The sequence below is a fragment of the Rhinopithecus roxellana genome, chromosome 10, assembly GCF_007565055.1.
Source record: "Rhinopithecus roxellana isolate Shanxi Qingling chromosome 10, ASM756505v1, whole genome shotgun sequence".
In the NCBI taxonomy this organism is placed as follows: domain Eukaryota; kingdom Metazoa; phylum Chordata; class Mammalia; order Primates; family Cercopithecidae; genus Rhinopithecus; species Rhinopithecus roxellana.
The window spans coordinates 6,330,161-6,344,646 of record NC_044558.1 but is presented as its reverse complement, the minus strand read 5'-3'; the positions used below and the strand labels follow the sequence as shown (position 1 = coordinate 6,344,646).

The 14,486-nt window shown below is 46.4% G+C and overlaps 1 protein-coding gene across 1 annotated transcript in view; it reads left to right on the top strand.

Annotated features, from left to right (window-relative positions):
* Positions 1-207: 207 nt before the first annotated feature.
* The window catches only part of TULP3 (TUB like protein 3), a 44,897-nt gene continuing 30,618 nt past the window's right edge, over positions 208-14,486 (top strand). The window contains exon 1 of the mRNA XM_010359182.2: positions 208-308. Coding sequence (XP_010357484.2) covers positions 268-308 — 41 coding nt within the window. The 5' untranslated portion in view covers positions 208-267. The remainder of the gene's footprint in view (positions 309-14,486) is intronic.

Sequence of the window (14,486 nt, the reverse complement as noted above, 5' to 3'; positions counted from 1 at the left end):
CAGAGGACCAAGCCCTGACTGGCATCACCCCACGCCCGCGCAGGCGCGTTTAACTCCCGCTCGCCTCCCGCCCCTTAGCAACCCTCCCGCATCGTTGCCCCGGCAGTAGCCAATGAGACAGGAGCCACGAGAACACGGACCAATCGGCGGCGGCGACGGTGTGGAACGCGGTTGCCAGGAGGCGGGACGCGGCGGCGTGCCAGCCGAGCCACTCTGGCGACCACAGAGAAGAGTGTGTACGTGGTGGGGGCTTCCTCGGCGGCGGGCATGGAGGCTTCGCGCTGCCGGCTCGGTCCCAGCGGCGACAGGTCAGACAGGGCCGTGGCAGGTCTCCTCCTGAGCGAGGCGGAGGGGCGAAGCGAGAAGGCGGAGGTCCTCTCCGGGAGCCCTGCGGGAGAGGGCGGGACTCGGGACTCGGGACTCGGCGACTCAGGCAGGGACTGGATTCGGCGGCGGGAGGCGAACCCCTCGCCCTACTCCGGTGTGGGGACCCCTTTCTCAAGTGGAGCGGCGGCCCTACAGCCCGCGCCGTGGGCAGAGACCTTTGGTTCAGGTCCCTGCTCAGGAACTTTTGGAGTTTTCGTGTCGGGCTCCCTCGGCCCCTCTGGGCCTTGGGTTGCCCTGGGGGGAGACGCGCTGGCCCCGCTGTGCTCGCACTGCCCGGCCGTGTCTCAGCCGAGAGGGAACCCAGCCCCTCCCGGGAGGCGGTGCGGGGGATGTTTAGTAACTTGTTATGACGCCGCTGCTTCGGACGGGTAACGCTGAATTCTGGAGCAGAGTCCGAGGAGCGGAAACGCGAAACTTCTTTTTCCTCTCTGCTTTCCAGTATTTGTCCCTGATTCGGGACGGTCTGACTGATTTGCCAGTGGGCCACACCCCTTGTTTGGGCGCCTCTTTCTCTGCCAGAGGCAGAGTTTGGGAAAAAAAAAAAAAGGATCCAAAGTCTCAGCGTGTCACTTTCTTGTTCGCTAGGTTAATGAAAAGTTAATGGGGAGCCGTTTGAAATCCTTGGTTAGAAACGTTGGCGTCATCTGAGGATTTAAGTCCTACCCGCCAACTGTATACTCCGCTTTTTATTCCATTACCAAGACAAAGATTTGGGGCCGGGCGCAGTGGAACACGCCTGTTATTCCCAGCACTTTGGGAGGCCAAGGCAGGAGGATCGCTTGGTCTCAGGAGTTCGAGACCAGCTTGGACAACATAGTGAGACCACATCTCTTTTTTTTTTTTTTTTTTTTTTTTTGAGACGGAGTCTCGCTCTGTCACCCAGGCTGGAGTGCAGTGGCCGGATCTCAGCTCACTGCAAGCTCCGCCTCCCGGGTTCACGCCATTCTCCTGCCTCAGCCTCCCGGGTAGCTGGGATTACAGGTGCCGCCACCTCGCCCGGCTAGGTTTTTGTAGTTTTTAGTAGAGACGGGGTTTCACCGTGTTTGCCAGGATGGTCTCGATCTCCTGACCTCGTGATCTGCCCGTCTCAGCCTCCCAAAGTGCTGGGATTACAGGCTTGAGCCACCGCGCCCGGCCTTAGACCACATCTCTAAAAAAAAAAAAAACTTTGGCCGGACACAGTGGCGTGCGCCTGTCGTTCCAGCGACTCCAGAGACTGAGGAGGGAGGATTCCTTCAGCCCGGAAGTTCCAAACTCCTGTGATGGGCCACTGAGCTTGCTAGCCTGGGCAACACAGCGAGATCCTGTCTCCTTAAAAAAAAAAAAAGATTTGGCCGGGCGCGGTGGCTCACGCCTGTAATCCCAGAACTTTGGGAGGCCGAGGTGGCCGGATCACGAGGTCAGGAGATCGAGACCGTGCTGGCTAACACGGTGAAACCCCGGCTCTACTAAAAATGCAAGAAAAATTGGCCGGGTGTGGTGGCTTGCACCTGTAGTCCCAGCTACTCGGGAGGCTGAGGCTGGAGAATGGCCTGAACCTGGGAGGCGGAGCTTGCAGTGAGCCGAGATCGCGCCACTGCACTCCCGCTTGGGTGATGGAGTGAGACTCCGTCTCAAAAACAAACAAAAAAATAATTTGATGTGTAAGGATTTAGTTTGATATTTACACTAGTAGATATTTAAACAATTTTAAACCATTTTTAAAAATTGTCACAAAATTGTTGGGGGTAAAGAACACCTCTTTTCCTTTTTCATCAAGTTCTATTGAGGTGATAGCTACACTCTGAAATTTGTTCACTGTGCTTTTTTTTTCCAAGTCGAGGAAGAAAACTACATTTGCAGGTGTAAGTGCTAGGGAAGATAAAGTTAGTATTCAGCATCTCTGGTTGAACTCAGAAAATATTTGTTCAGTTGTGGGTGCTCAGTTTTAATTCCATGAATTTAAAGTAGTAAATTTCGTGGGTACCAGATGTTTGATATGACTCAGATTTGGGGGGGGAAAAAAAGGGGGAGGGTGGGTGATTGACTTTGAAAGTGGAACCAGGAGGTTTTTCCCTCCTTTTTTTTTTGAGACGGAATCTCGCTCTGTCGCCAGGCTGTACTGCAGTGGTGCAGTCTCCGCTGACTGCAACCTCTGCTTCCCGGGTTTAAGCGATTCTCCTGCCTCAGCCTCCTGAGTGGCTGGGACTACAGGCACGTGCCACCACACCCAGCTAATTTTTCTATTTTTAGTAGAGACGGGGCTTCACCATGTTGGCCAGGATGGTCTCGATTTCTTGACCTGGTGATCTGCCCACCTAGGCCTCCCAAAGTACCGGGATTACAGGCTTGAGCCACTGTGCCCAGCCTCCCTCCTTTTTCTTCCGAAAGAAACTCTCTCTTTAAATTTTATTTTATTTTATTTTCATTTAAATTTATTTTTATTTATTTATTTATTTTTTTGAGACAGGGTCTCTCTCACTCTGTCGTCCAGGCTGGGATGTGGTGGGCAATCTCAACTCACTTCAACCTCTGCTTCCCTGGATTAAGTGATCCTCCCACCTCAGCATCTCTAGTAGCTGGGACCGCAGGTGCGTGGCACCGCCTGGCTAATTTCATGTATTTTTTGTAGAGATGAGGTTTTGCCATGTTGCCCAGGCTGGTGTCGAAGTGAGCTCAAGTGATCTGCCTGCCTCGGCCTCCAAAACTGCTGGGATTACAGGCCTGAGCCACTGCACTTGGCTCTAAATTGTAAAATTGACCTCAAAGGGGAATGTGTGAGTCACCAAGTGTTTTTCCTGCCCTCTGTAATGTTAGTGCAACTTCTGTCATTGCTTAACTCATTTGTTACTAAGAGGGAGTCTCTTGCTTTTTTTTCTCTTTTTTGGCTTCAGGTTGTGTGTAATAATGTGTGTTTTTTATTTATTTATTTATTTTTTCAGATGGAGTTTCGCTCTTGTCGCTCAGGCTGAAGTGCAGTGGCGCGATCTTGGCTCACTTGCCTCCTGTGTTCAAGCGATCCTCCTGCCTCAGCCTCCTGAGTAGCTGGGATTACAGGCATGCGCCACCACGCCCGGCTAATTTTTGTATTTTTAGTAGAGATGGGATTTCTCCATGTTGGTCAGGCCGGTCTTGAACTCCTGACCTCAGGTGATTCGCCTGCCTCGGCCTCCCAAAGTGCTGGGATTACAGGCATGAGCCCCCCCGCCTGGCTGTTTGATTTTTTGATGAGATACATTGATAGAATTTTCTGTATTGCTGCCTTTCTTTTTTTTTTTTTTTTTTTTTTTTTTTTTTTGAGACGGAGTCTCGCTCTGTCACCCAGGCTGGAGTGCTGTGGCCGGATCTCAGCTCACTGCAAGCTCCGCCTCCCGGGTTCACGCCATTCTCCTGCCTCAACCCCCCGAGTGGCTGGGACTACAGGCGCCCGCCACCTCGCCCGGCTAGTTTTTTGTAGTTTTTAGTAGAGACGGGGTTTCACCGTCTTAGCCAGGATGGTCTCGATCTCCTGACCTCGTGATCCGCCCGTCTCGGCCTCCCAAAGTGCTGGGATTACAGGCTTGAGCCACCGCGCCCGGCCTGCTGCCTTTCAATGTAAGGATAACAACCAACTTTTAGGTTTTCTGTGTTTGTTTTTCCTTGGAATTATGTAGCTCTTTTATCATGAGGCAGATTTCTTTTCAACACAATAGAAAAATTATTAACTACAAATTTTTTTTTTAATTTTTTTTTTTTTTTGTAGAGACAAGGTCTCACTATGTTGCCCAGGCTGGTTTTGAACTCCTGGTCTCAAGTGATCCTCCTGCCTCACCCTCCCAAAGTGCTGGGATTACAGGTATGAGCCACCAGGCTTGGCCTATTTTTCTTATATCAGAAATATTTAGTGAAAATTGGCGGTGAAATTTGAAACAACACTCAGGACCTTTGTTGAGGTTAGACATTTTATAATATAGATTCCCTATAGGTGAAAGGGGTTGGCTGGTGCTGGAACTTAAGCCCTATCTGGCCTTTTGTAAGTGATAGAGAATTGAAGGCTTGCTTTCCACTGTGGTGTGACCTTGCGAGCTGGAGTCATCTAAGAAGTTCTGATCAGTGGTTTGTCCATATGCCATGATTTCTCTTTAGAAATATAAACAGTAGGCTGGGTGTGGTGGCTCACGCTTGTAATCCCAGCACTTTGAGAGGCTGAGATGGGGGATCACTTGAGGTCAGGAGTTCAAAACCAGCCTGGCCAACATGGAGAAACCTCACCTCTACTAAAAATACAAAACTTAGCCGGGCATGGTGGTAGGCACCTGTAATCTCAGCTACTCACGAGCTGAGGCAAGAGAATTGCTTGAACCCGGGAGATGGAGGTTGCAGTGAGCCAAGATCGCGCCACTGCACTCCAGCCTGGGTGACAGAGCAAGAGTCCATCTCAACAACAACAACAACAACAACAAAACACATACACACACACACAAAAGAAATCTGTCAAGATAAAAAGCTCAGTAATAGGCCAAGTGCGGTGGCTCATGCCTGTAATCCCAGTGCTTTGGGAGGCAGAGCGGGGGCAGATCACGAGGTCAGGAGTTCGAGACCAGCCCAACCAACATGGCAAAACCCTGTCTCTACTAAAAATACAAAAATTAGCCGGTTATGGTGGCGTGCGCGTGTAGTCCTAGCTACTCTGGAGGCTGAGGCAGAAGAATCGCTTGAACCTGGAAGGCGGAGGTTGCAGTGAGCTGAGTTCGCACCACTGCACTCCAGCCTGGATGACAGAGTGAGATTCTGTCTCAAAAAAAAAGCTCAATAATAATGGCTAACATGTTTGTGTTCTTTGCAGACTTCATTGTGCTTTCACATATTTGATCTCTTTTGAGCTTTATAACTCTGAAGGAAGCAAAGTGCAGGTGTCATCTGCATTTTGTAGATGCGGAGATTAAGGTTTAGAAAGGTTATGTTATACCTAAGATTATGTGATGAGTAAAATGATGTCATCAAAAGTAAAATTTAGGCTTTGGCTTCTCGTCTCCTCTCTTTTCTCACACATTATCATAAGGTTGATTTCAGATACTCTGGATGCCCTTTGTGCATATAATTGATAATAATATACTGATGATGGCTGGGCGCAGTGGCTCACACAAGTAATCCCAGCACTTTGGGAGGCTAAGGTGGGTGGATCACCTGAGGTCAGGAGTTTGAGACCAGCCTGGCCAACATGGCAAAACCCCATCTCTACTAAAAATATAAAAATTAGCTGGGCGTGGTGGTGTGCAGCTATAATCCCAGCTACTTGGGAGGTTGAGGTAGGAGAATTGCTTGAACCTGGGAGGCGGAGGTTGCAGTGAGCCGAGATCACGCCACTTCACTCCAGCCTGGGCGACAAGAGTGAAACTCTGTTTGAAAAATAAAATAAAATGAAATAAACATAAGAAATAGTGAAAATAAAAAACATTCCTGAAGAGAGAAAATGTAACCCCTGAGAAGGGAGAATTGGGCAAGAGTTAGAATGAACTTAAGTTCTGAGTAATGTCTGTTTGAATCTACAAGTAATAAATGCATTATTTTAACTTCTGGATTAAATCATACATCTTAAATAGCCTTTCTGTTTAGTTCACTCGAAAGAATGGTTTTTGCTTTTGCTGTGTGGTACATGCAAAATCAGGAGGGGTTTACTCTAAAATAGTGTTCCCTGCTGCATTCTTCGGGGCTCTGTGAATGCTCAAATCAGCCTTTCCTTCTCATTGCCTCCCTCTGCCCAAGCAATTCTCCCTACTCTGATTGTGTCTCTGCTAAATGGGCCTCCTAGGAAGGAAATGGATGCTCATTCCCTGGCTTCAGTTAAGTTAGCTCTGGATTGTGGCCATCTTTCTTTTTTTTTTTTTTTTTTTGGAGACAGAGTCTCGCTCTGTCGCCCGGGCTGGAGTGCAGTGGCCGGATCTCAGCTCACTGCAAGCTCCGCCTCCCGGGTTTATGCCATTCTCCTGCCTCAGCCTCCCGAGTAGCTGGGACTACAGGCACCCGCCACCTCGCCCGGCTAGTTTTTTGTATTTTTTTAGTAGAGACGGGGTTTCACCGTGTTCGCCAGGATGGTCTCGATCTCCTGACCTCGTGATCCGCCTGTCTCGGCCTCCCAAAGTGCTGGGATTACAGGCTTGAGCCACCGCGCCCGGCCCGGCCATCTTTCAAGTAGAAGACAGCTGAGCCTAGGATACTACCATTTCTCCCTAGACAAGGAAGGATAGATGTCAAAGGAATTCTTTTCTGACAGTTCTCGTATGACCTTTATGTGTCTTTTCTCAGAAGCAGTATTTTGTTCTAGCCAGATATGTTCTTGGTGTGTCAGTATGTGTAAAAATATGGCCTTCCGGCCGGGCGCGGTGGCTCAAGCCTGTAATCCCAGCACTTTGGGAGGCCGAGACGGGCGGATCATGAGGTCAGGAGATCGAGACCATCCTGGCTAATACGGTGAAACCCCGTCTCTACTAAAAAATACAAAAAACTAGCCGGGTGCCGAGGCGGGCACCTGTAGTCCCAGCTACTCGGGAGGCTGAGACAGGAGAATGGCGTGAACCCGGGAGGCGGAGCTTGCAGTGAGCTGAGAGCCGGCCACTGCACTCCAGCCTGGGCGGCAGAGCAAGACTCCGTCTCAAAAAAAAAAAAAAAAAAAAAAAAAAAAATATGGCCTTCCAATAGTGACATTTAGGATTTGGACAAGGTGAACCTATTTGTCAGTTGAGTTAGGAAACATACTTTGTTAATAACTCTTTCCACAATTATCTGAAATTGTTATCAGTTTGAACATGATGAAATCTGATGAGTCTTTCACTCTATACAGTTATTTGCCACTCGGTGGGGATGCATTCTGAGAAACATGTCATTAGTGGAGTTTGCTGTGTGAACATCATAGAGTGTGCACACAAACCTTGATGGGATATCCTACTACCTACAGAGGCCCTGTGGTACAGTCTGTTGCCCCTAGGCTGCAAAACTACATGGCCTGTTACTGTACTGAATATTGTAGGCAATTGGAACACAATGGTAAGTGTTAGTGTATCTAAACATATCTAAACATAGCAAAGATACAGTGAAAATACTTTTTTTTCTTTTTTTTTTTGAGATGGAGTTTCACCCTTGTTGCTCAGGCTGGAATGCGGTGGCGCGACCTCGGCTTACTGCAATCTCTGTCTCCCGGGCTCAAGCGATTCTCCTGCCTCAGCCTCCCAAGTAGTTGGGATTACAGGCGTGTACCACCATGCTCAGCTAATTTTGTATTTTTAGTAGAAACAGGGTTTTACCATGTTGGTCAAACTGGTCTTGAACTCTTGACCTCAAGTGATCCACCCGCCTTGGCCTCCCAAAGTGCTGGGATTACAGGCGTGAGCCACTGTGCCTGGCTGAAAATGTAGTGTTATCATCTTATGGGACCACCGTTGTATATGCAGTGTGGTTGACCTAAATGTCATTATTCAGGGCACTCCTCCCCAGGACTGCTTTAAAATCTATTCACTGGCTTGAAAGTTCTACCTAAAAGTAGCAAGTCAGCTGGCACTTTTAATGAACATATTGAAATACCAGAGACTGAAATTCCTGCCTCAGCTGACCATTTTAGTACACGTTTTCAGTCATGCGGTTTAACACATTCAGGTAGATTGGGAGTGAGACTCGTGATTGAATTCTGGCTCTTTCATTGATAACTGTTTGACCTTTAGAATGTAAGCTATAGTTGTAAGTTCAAAATTGCTTTCCTTTGATGTGTAGAAAATAAGGCTGTAACAAGAACACAAGAAATATTTTTCAAATATGCTCCTGGAAAAATAAAATTATTGCTGTTTAGCTTTGCAGGAAGAAACTTTGATAAATCTACAAAGTAGGTACCATAATCTCATTTTACAGAGAGATATGAAACTCATATGAAAGGAGTTCACCTCCTTTCTCGCCAAATTCATTTAGAGCATCTATGAGTTTTGTATCTCTCTGTAAAATGAGATTCTAGTGCCTACTTTGTCAAGGTTATTGTGAAAATTAGATAATATATATTTAATATAATTCCTGGCAGGCAGTATTAAGTATTCACTAAGTGGAACTGTACTTAAGTGCAACTAGAAGAGTGACAACACATTTTAACAATGTTTCCATAGCAATACAGTTTTGAACTTTTAAATATTTTTTTTGGAGTCTTGCTCTGTTACCCAGGCTGGAGTGCAGTGGCAGGATCTCTGCTCACGGCAATCTCCACCTCCCGGGTTCAAGCAATTCTCCCTGCCTCAGCCTCCTGAGTAGCCGGGATTACAGGTGCCCACCACCATGCCTGGCTAATTTTTGTATTTTTAGTAAGGACGGGGTTTCGCCATGTTGGCCAGGCTGGTCTCGAACTCCTGACCTCAGGTGATGCACCTGCCTCGGCCTCCTAAAGTACTGGGATTATAGGTGTGAGCCACCACACCCAGCCTAAAGATTTTTTTAATACAGGGGACATTCTTAGAAATGTGTGGGTTTCCAGCATTCAAAAGATTATGCAGATGCTTTTGAAAGGTGATAAAGCATTAGAATGAAATAGTCTTCTCACTGAAGTGAAGATTAAGGTAATACATTCATTTGTAGCGTTAAGAAGCATTGTAAAACAAAAATCTTCCCAGGCATGGTGGTTCAAGCCCATAATCCTAGCACTTACGGAGACTGAGGCGGGAGGAAGGAGATCACTTGAGGCCAGTAGCTCAAGACCAGCCTGGGCAACATAGTGAGAACCCCTGTCTGTCTGTTGGTCTGTCATGTTCGTTTGTTCTCTCTTTCAAGAGATAGGGTCTTGGTATATTGCCCAGGCTAGTCTTGAACTTGGGCCTCAAGTGATTCTCACACCTTGGCCTCCCAAAATGCTGGACAGGCATGAGACACTCTGCCTGGCCCAAGACCCTATCTCTTTTTTTTTTTTTTTTTTTTTTTTGAGACGGAGTCTCGCTCTGTCACCCAGGCTGGAGTGCAGTGGCCGGATCTCAGCTCACTGCAAGCTCCGCCTCCCGGGTTCACGCCATTCTCCTGCCTCAGCCTCCCAAGTAGCTGGGACTACAGGCGCCTGCCAACGCGCCCTGCTAGTTTTTTGTATTTTTTAGTAGAGACGAGGTTTCACCATGTTAGCCAGGATGGTCTCGATCTCCTGACCTCGTGATCCGCCCACCTCGGCCTCCCCGAGTGCTGGGATTACAGGCTTGAGCCACCGCACCCGGCCGACCCTATCTCTTAAAAGAAAAGAAAAAAAAATCTAAGCTGGGCGCCATGGCTCATGCCTGTAATCCCAGCACTTTGGGAGGCCAAGGTGGGCAGGTCACCTGAGGTTAGGAGTTTGAGATCAGCCTGGGCAGCATGGTGAAACCCTGTCTCTACAAAAGATACAAAATTAGCTGGGTGTGGTGGCGCATGCCTGTGATCCCAGTTACTTGGGAGGCTGAGGCACGAGAATTGCTTGAATATGGGAGGCAGAGGTTGTAGTGAGGCAAGATCGCGCCATTGCTCTCCAGCCTGGGCAACAAGAGCAGAAACTCGATCTCAAAAAAAAAAAGATATAATAGCAGTTGCAGTTTGAGTGCTTACTATGAGCCAAGTTTCATTTAATCTTCACAATAACCTTCTGAGTTAAGTGTCATTGTTCTTACTTTGCAAATTAGGAAATTTGAGGCTTTACTAGGTTAAGTTGTACTGGGAACTGTGCTGTAACCACACAGCACACGTCTCTAAATGGGGACTTATGATTAGTTTGAACTAATATAGGCCAAGCCAGGGGTCAGCAGACCTTTTCTTTTTAATTTTTTTTTTTTCAGATAGGGGTCTTGCTTTGTTGCCCAAGCTGGTCTTGAACTCCTGGACTTAAGCCATCTTCCCGCCTCAGCCTCCCTAGCAGCGGGGACTGTAGGCATGCACCATCATCCCTGACCAGTTGTCCTTTTCTGTGAAGGTCTTAACCAAATGTTTTTGGTTTTGTAGGCCATACAGTCTCTGTCCCAGTTACTCATTACTCAGTTTTTCTGTTGTAGCACAAAAACAGCCATAGATAATAGGTAAGTGAATGAATGTGTCTGTTTCAATAAGACTTTATAGACACTAGAATTTGAAGATTTTTTTCTTTTTGTTCATTACTTCCTGCACAGTGATAATTTCTTTTTGGGCTCGGGGGACAGGTTCTCACTGTGTTGCCCAGGCTGAGTGCAGTGGTGCAATCGTAGCCCACAATAGCCTTGAACTCCTGGGTTTAAGCAATCCTTCTGCCTCAGCCTCCTGAGTAGCTGGGATTACGGGTCTGCACCACCACGCCTGGCTAATTTTTAAATTTTTTGTAGAGATGGGGTTCTCACTATGTTGCCCAGGCTGGTCTCAAACTCCTGGCCTCAAGCAGGCTGCCCACTTAGGCCTCCCAAAGTGCTGAGATGACAGGCATGAGTCACTGCATCTGGTTGGAATTTGAATTTAATATAATGTTTACATGTCTCAAAGTATTATTATTCAGATATTTTTAATCTTTTAAAAATGCAAAAATCATAGGCTTGGCACAGTGGCTCTCACCTGTAATCCCAGCACTTTGAGAGGCTGATGCGGGTGAGTCATCTGAGGTCAGGAGTTCGAGACCAGCCTGACCAACATGGAGAACCCATGTATCTACTAAAAATACAAAATTAGCCGGGCATGGTGGCCCATGCTTGTAATCCCAGCTACTCCAGAGGCTGAGGCAGGAGAATCGCTTGAACCCGGGAGGTGGAGGTTGTAGTGAGCTGAGATCGTGCCATTGCACTCTAGCCTGGGCAACAAGAGCAAAACGATGTAAAAAAAAAAGCGAATTCATTCTTAGCTCACAAGAGGTTGTGGTAAGCTGAGATCGTGCCATTGCACTCTAGCCTGGGCAACAAGAGCAAAACGATGTAAAAAAAAAGCGAATTCATTCTTAGCTCACAAATGTTTTCCCTAGTTTGTGACTTGCCTTCTAATTTTCCTAACAGTATCTTTGCAGAACAAAAGTTTTTCATTTTGATGAAGTCCAACTTGCTGATTTTTAAGTAGTGAATTTAAGTAAAAGTCGTAATCATACCTACAGTTTTTCTTCTAAAGGATGTTAGTCAGTCTTCAAATAAGCATGAATAACTAGATTTAAGAATAAAAAATTATTTTTTGTAGTTGTTTTCTTGAGGTAAACCTTTTATTTCCTTTATCTTTCCTGTGTAATACCTTTGCAGTAATTCCTAGTCTCACACATACTACATTTATTTCTAATAGGTTGAGTTGAACCAGATTTTTTGTAAATTATTTTAACTTCATGCAGCAGCTAATTACTAAATATTTACAATTATGAATTTCTCAAAAATAAATTGCCAAGTTGTCCTCTTTATCACTGCACACTGGCATTTATTGCATTAATGAAAGAAGATAACTATATCTAATTTCTAAGTCTAAAAAATAGGCCGGGCACAGTGTCTCACGCCTGTAATCCCAGCACTTTGGGAGGCCGAGGCAGGTGGATCACAAGGTCAGGAGATTGAGACCACGGTGAAACCCCGTCTCTACTAAAAATACAAAAAATTAGCTGGGCGTGGTGGCGGCGCCTGTAGTCCCAGCTATTCAGGAGGCTGAGGCAGGAGAATGGTGTGAACGAACCTGGGAGGTGGAGCTTGCAGTGAGCCTAGATTGTGCCACTGCACTCCAGCCTGGCGACAGAGCGAGACTCTGTCTCAAAAAAAATAATAATAATAATAATAGTAATAATTTGTGATGTTCCGAAGCAATACTGTGGTCAGTAAAGGAAGCCTTCACTCAAGTTACTATCAGGAAAAGCAACGGGCTGCTCACTGCCTTTGTTTTTGCATGTCTTATCCTGCCGCTTTCCTGGCAAGGATGGTGTTTACTTTCTCCAGTACCACAGAAGGAGCCTGTTTAGCCTCCTGCATCAGTGGCCAAATTGCAGTTGAGTGCTGATTACAGCATCCTTATCTGGCACAGTGTAGGAAGCCGCAGAAACACTCTGATTGTTTAGTGGCAATGGATTTTGTGTTACTGGCAGCTCGAAAAATTTACTCTTAACAGGCTGAGAGAAGTTGACAGGAACGTTGAGAGTGCCGAATAATCATAGATTCTTGAGGGTCATTAGTAACATTATTCAGTGCTTCAAAGTACTTGGCAGCATGGTCTGTTGGGTATAGCACTAGACTAGCAATGGAGAATAATGTTTTCAAGTATGCTCGAAGTTTCTCTGTTACTTATCTTTAGCAAATTTCTTTGCTGTTCATGCCATCTTCATTCCCTAGAAATACTGTGTGAGCGTAATTTAGGTGGTAGATTAAAGGGCAATGGGAATTTTTTTTTTTTTTTCGAGACGGAGCCTCGTGCTGTTGCCCAGGCTGCAGTGTAATGGCATGATCCCAGCTCACTGCAACCTCTGCCTCCTGGGTTCAAGTGATTGTCCTGCCTCAGCCTCCCAAGTAGCTAGGATTACAGGCGTGGGCCACAACACCTGGCTAATTTTTGTATTTTTAGTAGAGATGGGGTTTCACCATGTTGGTCAGGCTGGTTTCGAACTCCTGACCTCAAGTGATCTGCCCACGTCAGCCTCCCAAAGTTCTGGAATTACAGGCATGAGCCACTGCACCTGGTAGCAGTGGGCTTTTTAAAGGTAGTCAGTCCACAACAATGAAAACAAATTACCAAAATGTATATTTTATTTTTTTCTCTTATTATTTTGAAAAAATTTGCCTGGGCACGGTGGCTCATGCCTGTAATCCTAGCACTTTGGGAGGCTGAGGCGGGTGGATCACTGAGGTCGGGAGTTCAAGTCCAGCCTGATCAACAGGGAGAAACCCTGTCTCTCCTAAAAATACAAAATTAGCCAGAGGTGGTGGTGCATGCCTGTAATCCCAGCTACTCGGGAGACTGAGGCAGGAGAATCGCTTGAACCCAGGAAGCAGAGGTTGCGGTGAGCCAAGATCACGCCACTGCACAGCAGCCTGGGCAATGAGAGTGAGACTCTATCTCAAAAAAAAAAAAAAAAGAAAAAGAAAAGAAAAAATTGAAATTTGCTGAAAAGTCACAAGAAAGCACGGTCCATAAACCTATGCCCTTCACCTAGATTCATCACTAATATTTTTTATACCCGACTTTAAAAAATCTTTTTAGACTTACAGAAAATTTATAAAAATATTAGAGAATCCCTCTATACCTTTCACCAAGTTTCCCCTAATGTTAACATCTTCTTCTTCCTTTTTTTTTTTTTTTTTTTTTTTTTTTTGAGATGGAGCCTAGTTCTGTCGCCCAGGCTGGAGTGCAGTGGCGTGATCTTGGCTCACTGCAACCTCTGCCTCCCAGGTTCAAGCAATTCTCCAGCCTCAGCCTCCTGAGTAGCTGGGATTACAGGTGCCCGCCACCACGCCCAGCTGATTTTTCTATGTTTAGTAGAGACAGGGTTTCACTGCATTGGCTAGGCTGGTCTCGAACTTCTGACCTCGTGATCCGCCCGCCTTGGCCTCCCAAAGTGCTGGGATTACAAGCGTGAGCCACTGTGCCTGGCCTAATGTTAACATCTTACATAACCATGGCCACATTATCAAAATCAGGAAATTAATATAGAATCAATACTGTTAACTAATTCACAGGCCTTATTTGAATGTTGTCAGTTTTCCTACTAATGTCTCTTTCCTAGTCTAGGTTTTGTTGGTGTCCATAAATAAAGGTGAGTGAGATGGGACACACCGTCAGAAAATTCTTTGTGTACACTGTGCGGTGTTGTAAGGCCTTGTAGTTATCTTCAGCTAATTTTTATTTTATCTGTCTATCTTACCTATGTTTATCTGAGATGGAGTCTCGCTCTGTTGCTCAGGCTGCTGTGTGGGGTCACAGTCACGGCTCACTGCACCCTTGAACTCTTGGGCTCAAGTGCTCCTCCTACCTCAGCCTCCTGAGTAGCTGGGACCACAGGCTCCTGGCACCATGCCCAGCAGGTATCTTCAGTTTAGCCTTTACTGGTTGGTAACTGGAGAATTGTCCAAGAGAATGGTGTTCTGTGGGCATTCTCATCTGCCACGCTTGAGTGTTTCTGTGTTTCTTCACGATGTATGTTTAGGGTTTCCCCTGTTTGTACCAAGCAAATAGGAAATTTTATTTGAGAA